Genomic DNA, 5,870 nt, shown 5'->3' on the forward strand with positions numbered 1-5,870 from the left:
ATGATAAAATTCATATATTATTCATATAAGTTTTTCATCCATCATTATTATTAGTCTAGATTAAAAATTTTATTTAAATTTTACAAAAATCGAAATAATTATGTATTATTAACCTACACATCCGTAAGTAATATATAAAGGTTGGTCCGAATTATAATTGTTTGTATACTGTGAATATAGAAATTATTTATTGTGTTATTTTTTAAATATTTATTAACACAAATTTCTTACATCACATAATATACCATCACTACAATGGAACTTGTAACTAAATTCATACCTCCCTACATGTCGTGCATCCTAATCTTCGGCTAAGGATTGAAACTTCACTTGAAGTCTCTTGAGAATGTAAGTGTGAGTCTAGAATTACTTTAGATAGTGTTCCGGTACATTCAATAAGTCCCACATCGCTTAGAACTCGAGGTCAAACGAAGTTTAAATACTCTTACCTCCTTCCACCCTCCGAGGCACCTTTTAAAGATAAAATCGTGACGGAGCTAAAATGCTCCAAAGCAGACAATACCTAGACAATACCTCAGGCCTTCAACTTCCCTTGCCCTCGATTGAGGGGCTTGTTCCGGTACACGTGGCTGCCGAACGAACTTGGGTCGGAATCGGATAATTGGCGCCTACCGTGGGGACCAACGACACCCCTTCAACTTTCCTTGCCCTTGATTGGGGGGCTTGTTCCGATACACCCAATAAGTCCCACATCGCTCTTTCCACCCTTTGAGGCGCCTTTTAAGGACAAAACCATGATTGAGCTAAAATGCTCCAAAGCGGACAATACCTCAGGAAGGTGGTGGTTGTCCCTAACGATGGCTGCCGGACGAACTTGGGTCGGAATCAGAACATGCGGCGCCCACCGTGGGGACCGATAACTCCCCTTCAACTTCCCTTTCCCTCGACTGGGGGGCTTGTTCCGGTACATGCAATAAGTCTCACATCGCTTAGAAGTGGAGGTCAAGCGAAGTTTAAATACTCTTACCTCCTTCCACCCTCCGAGGTCGTTCTTTTTTCTCTGACAGATGGTCAGAACTTCATCTGGGTTCGAATCCTACTGATAGGTCTATTAGAGATCAGAAATCGTTGAAAAAAGAACAAAAGAAACATCTTGCTTTTTCCAAGCGATCGGAAAAGAAAGAAATAGTGAATTTATTCAAGATAATTATGTACTTACAAAATACCATCTCAATTCATCCTATTTCATCCTATCGAGGATGTGATATGGTTCCAAAGGGTGAACTGGACAATTCCAATAAGATTTCATTCTTGAACAAAAATCCGATAGACTTTTTGGAGGGAGGGTCCCATTGGCGTGCAAACTTGGGTCGGAATCGGAACATATGGCGCCCACCGTGGGGACCGACAACTCCCCTTCAACTTCCCTTGCCCTCGACTAGAGGGCTTGTTCCGGTACACCCAATAAGTCCCACATTGCTTAGAAGTCGAGGTTAAGCGAAGTTTAAATACTCCTACCTCGTTCCACCCTCCGAGGCACCTTTTAAGGAGAAAATCGTGACGGAGCTAAAATGCTCCAAAGCGGACAATACCTCGGGCCTTCAACTTCCCTTGCCCTCGACTGAGGGGCTTGTTCCGGTACACCCAATAAGTCCCATATCGCTTAGAAGTCGAGGTCAAGCGAAATTTAAATATTCCTACCTCCTTCCACCCTTTGAGGCACCTTTTAAGGACAAAACCGTGACGGAGCTAAAATGCTCCAAAGCAGACAATACCTTGGGAACGTGGTGGTTGTTCCTAACGATGGTTGCCGGACGAGCTTGGGTCGGAATCGGAACATTTGTTTCGGTACACCCTATAAGTCCCACATAGCTTAGAAGTGGAGGTCAAGCGAAGTTTAAATACTCCTACCTCCTTCCACCCTCCGAGGCACCTTTTAAAGACCAAATCGTGACGGAGCTAAAATGCTCTAAAGCGGACAATACCTCGGGCCTTCAACTTCCCTTTCCCTCGACTGAGGGCCTTGTTCCGGTACACCCAATAAGTCCCACATAGCTTAGAAGTCGAGGTCAAGCGAAGTTTAAATACTCCTACCTCCTTCCACCCTCTGAGGCGCCTTTTAAGGACAAAATAGTGATCGAGATAAAATGCTCCAAAGCGGACAATACCTCAAGAACGTGGTGGTTGTTCCTAACGATGGTTGTCGAACGAACTTGGGTCGGAATTGGAACAATTGGTTGTCGGACGAACTTGGGTTGGAATCGGAACATTTGGCGCCAACCGTGGGGACCGACAACTCCCCTTCAACTTCCCTTGCCCTCAACTTGGGGGCTTGTTCCGGTACACCCAATAAGTGGAGGTCAAGCAAAATTTAAATACTCCTACCTCCTTCCACCCTCCGAGGCGCCTTTTAAGGACAAAACCGTGACGGAGCTAAAATGCTCCAAAGCGAACAATACCTTGGGCCTTCAACTTCCCTTGCCCTTGACTGAGGGGCTTGTTCCGGTACACCCAATAAGTCCCACATCGCTTAGAAGTCGAGGTCAAGCGAAGTTTAAATACTCTTACCTCCTTCCACCCTCTGAGGCACCTTTTAAAGACACAACCGTGACGGAGCTAAAATGCTCCAAAGTGGACAATACCTCGGGAACGTGGTGGTTGTTCCTAACGAGGGTTGCCGGACGAACTTGGGTCAGAATCGGAACATTTGGCGCCCACCGTGGGGACGGACAACTCCCCTTCAACTTCCCTTGCCCTCGACTGGGGGGCTTGTTCCAGTACACAAATTAAGACCCACATCGCTTAGAAGTCGAGGTCAAGCGAAGTTTAAATACTCCTACCTCCTTCCACCCTCCGAGACGCCTTTTAATGATAAAACCGTGACGGAGCTAAAATGCTCCAAAGCGGACAATACCTCCGGAACGTAGTGATTATTCCTAACGATGGATATCGAACGAACTTGGGTCGGAATCGGAACATTGGCGCCCACTGTGGGGACCGACAACTCCCCGCCTTCGATTGTGGGGCTTGTTCCGGTACACCCAATAAGTCCCACATCGCTTAAAAGTCGAGGTCAAGGGAAGTTTAAATACTTCTACCTCCTTCCACCCTCTGAGGCGCCTTTTAAGGACAAAACCGTGACGGAGCTAAAATGTTCCAAAGCGAACAATACGTTTCTAACGATTGCTGCCGGATGAACTTGAATCGAAATCGGAACATTGGCTCCCACCATGGGAACCAACAACTCCCCTTCAACTTCCCTTGCCCACCATTATCAGGAGGATACATTGGGATCTGATCGTTTTGAACAACCACCACGTTCCCGAGGTATTGTCCGCTTTGGAGCATTTTAGCTTCGTCACGGTTTTGTCCTTAAAAGGCGCCTCTGAGGGTGGAAGGAGGTAAGAGTATTTAAACTTCGCTTGACGTCGACTTCTAAGCGATGTAGGACTTATTGAGTGTACCGGAACAATATTTTTATTTATTTTTTCATATGAATATTTAAATTTTAATCAATTTAAAATGTCCAATAAAAATGTTCGTTTTATTTCAATGGTTCATCTCATTTTATATTCACAAAGTTTATTTAGATCTTTTCGATATTTTTCTTCTATTCACAAAATTGATTACAATTTCATTTCTTTTTGTGATTTTCTATAATGTATTACATTTCAAGAAACTTAACTCTCAAATCCATAAAATAAAATCATTTTTAGACTACATATTTAATCATCATTTTTATAATGATTTTAACTTTGATCTAATTGATCGAATTTGATATTTATTTAATTATATTTGATAAAAAAACTATAGGAAAATATTTATAGGTTGAATATTCGGGATAATGATAAAATTTTAGTTAACAGATGATGCAGAAAAGTGAAACCCATATGGCATTCGAAATCTATATGTACAAAGAAAGAATCGAAAATGCGTGGGCAAAAGGCTCCTAGTAGTTCCTGTGGCTTTGATTGACCAAAAAACAAGCTCACTACTCTATATATAAACCTTCCTCAGCTCCCTTCTTTCCCATTCATTTTCTTCCATTTCATTTGATCGCTCCATTCTTTGAATTCTCATTCCTTCCGCAATTCTCACTCCAACTTTTCAATAGCAACTCTTCCACCCAATTATCCTTTCACTCCATTCCCAAACTAACCTTCAGTTTCATTGCTCCAACACTCTCAATCACCACCACCACCCTCATCTTTGCAAGGTCTATAAATCAAACTAGATTTTCGTTCGTTTTCTTTAATTCTTTCATCTCTTCATACTGGTTTCCCGAAAGAGGCATTTTTCAATTGCAGCGTGTCAAAAATTCAAACCCCATGGAACGCGAACAATGCCGCGCGTGGAAACCCTAATTGCGCCCCCGACCAACCATGACCAACGGCGGAGAAAGAGCCGCGCCGGACGACTACGGCCGAGCCGCAGCACGTCTCGCGGTGGCGCAGCTCTGCAACGCCGCTGGGTTCCACGGCGCCACTGCCTCTGCGCTGGACGCCTTCGTCGACGTCGCAATCCGCTACCTCCTCGACGTAGGCAGAACCGCGGAGTCCCATGCGAACCACTCCGGCCGATCGCAGTGCACCGTCTTCGACGCGATTCGCGGCTTCGAGGACCTGGGAGCGCCGCGAGCCTTCTCCTGCCCCGGCGGAGTAAGAGATATCGTGAGTTTCGTGGAATCGGCGGACGAGGTTCCGTTCGCTCAACCGATTCCTCGGTTTCCGGTCGTTCAGGAACGACGTCGCATTCCGAGTTTTGATCAGATGGGGGAGACTCCACCGTCGAAGCATATTCCCGCGTGGTTACCGGCTTTGCCAGATCCGCATACGTATATTCACACTCCGGTGTGGAATGAGAGGGTTTCTGATCCTCGTGAAGATAAAATTGAACAAGCTAGGCAGCGTAGGAAGGCTGAGAGGTCGTTGTTGAGTTTGCAGAAACGTTTGTTGTTGCGTAATGGTTCAGTGGAAGCTAAAGCAAGAACATCCGCTTCACCAGATAGTACTGTTTTGGAAACTCAAGGCGTTGGTGATGACCATAAGGATGTTGATAAAGATGTTGCTCCGGTTGTTAAGGTTTCAGTTTTGGATGAGGGTAATGTTGGTGACAGGAACCGTGTTTCGGTGTTGGAGGCGTTTGCTCCGGCAATTGAGATGCTTGGGAGTGGAGGGTTGGGTGGTGATGAAGATGATGGGTTGGGAGAGAGAGAAAGAAGTGAGCTTCCTGTTGTGAGACCTACTGTGCATTTTAAGTTTAGGACTGGGAAAAAGTTCATTGGGGAGTCGTTGGATATGAGAATTCGGAATAAGGATGCGTCACGGACGGTGGCATTGGTTGGGAGAGAAGATGAGAGGGATGATAAGAAAAGGAGGGCTGAGTATATTCTCAAACAGTCTATGGAGAACCCGCAGGAACTCACTCTGTTGTAGATTGATTAGTGCATTTATGGACTTGGGCGTTGTTGATTTGCGTTAAAGAGGGCTGAGGGTGGATTGGAAATTAAGGGCTTTCGATGCTTTGTGAGGACTTTGTAGAATCATTCTTAACATGTTTTTAGAGCAGTTCAATTTGTTTCTTTTCTTGATAGTGTAGCTGTAATTTGTTAATGGATTTTTTAACAAAAAGCTCTTCTGTCCGCTTCTCATATTGTACTTTACTCACCAAATTCAATTGAATCAATACACTGAATTTTCTATGCAGTGATAGTATTGTAATGATGTAAAAATAGCTATTTTTTTAGGCACCACTCAGTTGATATAATCATGGTAATAAAGATTGCGAGTTTAGTAGTACACTTAGGTGATTTTACAATCCCAGAACCTTGGTTTGAGTGATCTCACAAGCAAACTCAATTTGGTAAACTCGTAGAAGGATCTCATTGACTCGGACAAACGCATGAGTTC

At 44.3% G+C, this 5,870-nt stretch overlaps 1 protein-coding gene across 1 annotated transcript; it reads left to right on the plus strand.

Annotated features, from left to right (window-relative positions):
* The first annotated feature begins 3,896 nt into the window (after positions 1–3,896).
* LOC114192641 (transcription initiation factor TFIID subunit 8) lies at positions 3,897–5,666 on the plus strand. The gene has a single exon (XM_028082417.1). The coding sequence runs from the start codon at positions 4,344–4,346 to the stop codon at positions 5,394–5,396; it is 1,053 nt and encodes a 350-aa protein (XP_027938218.1). The 5' UTR covers positions 3,897–4,343; the 3' UTR covers positions 5,397–5,666.
* The last annotated feature ends 204 nt before the right edge of the window (positions 5,667–5,870 follow it).

The sequence above is a fragment of the Vigna unguiculata genome, chromosome 7, assembly GCF_004118075.2.
Source record: "Vigna unguiculata cultivar IT97K-499-35 chromosome 7, ASM411807v1, whole genome shotgun sequence".
Lineage (NCBI taxonomy): Eukaryota > Viridiplantae > Streptophyta > Magnoliopsida > Fabales > Fabaceae > Vigna > Vigna unguiculata.

Bases quoted from the DNA above. Each gene is read 5' to 3' on its own strand.
- LOC114192641 (XM_028082417.1), top strand. From the start codon at position 4,344: ATGACCAACGGCGGAGAAAGAGCCGCGCCGGACGACTACGGCCGAGCC.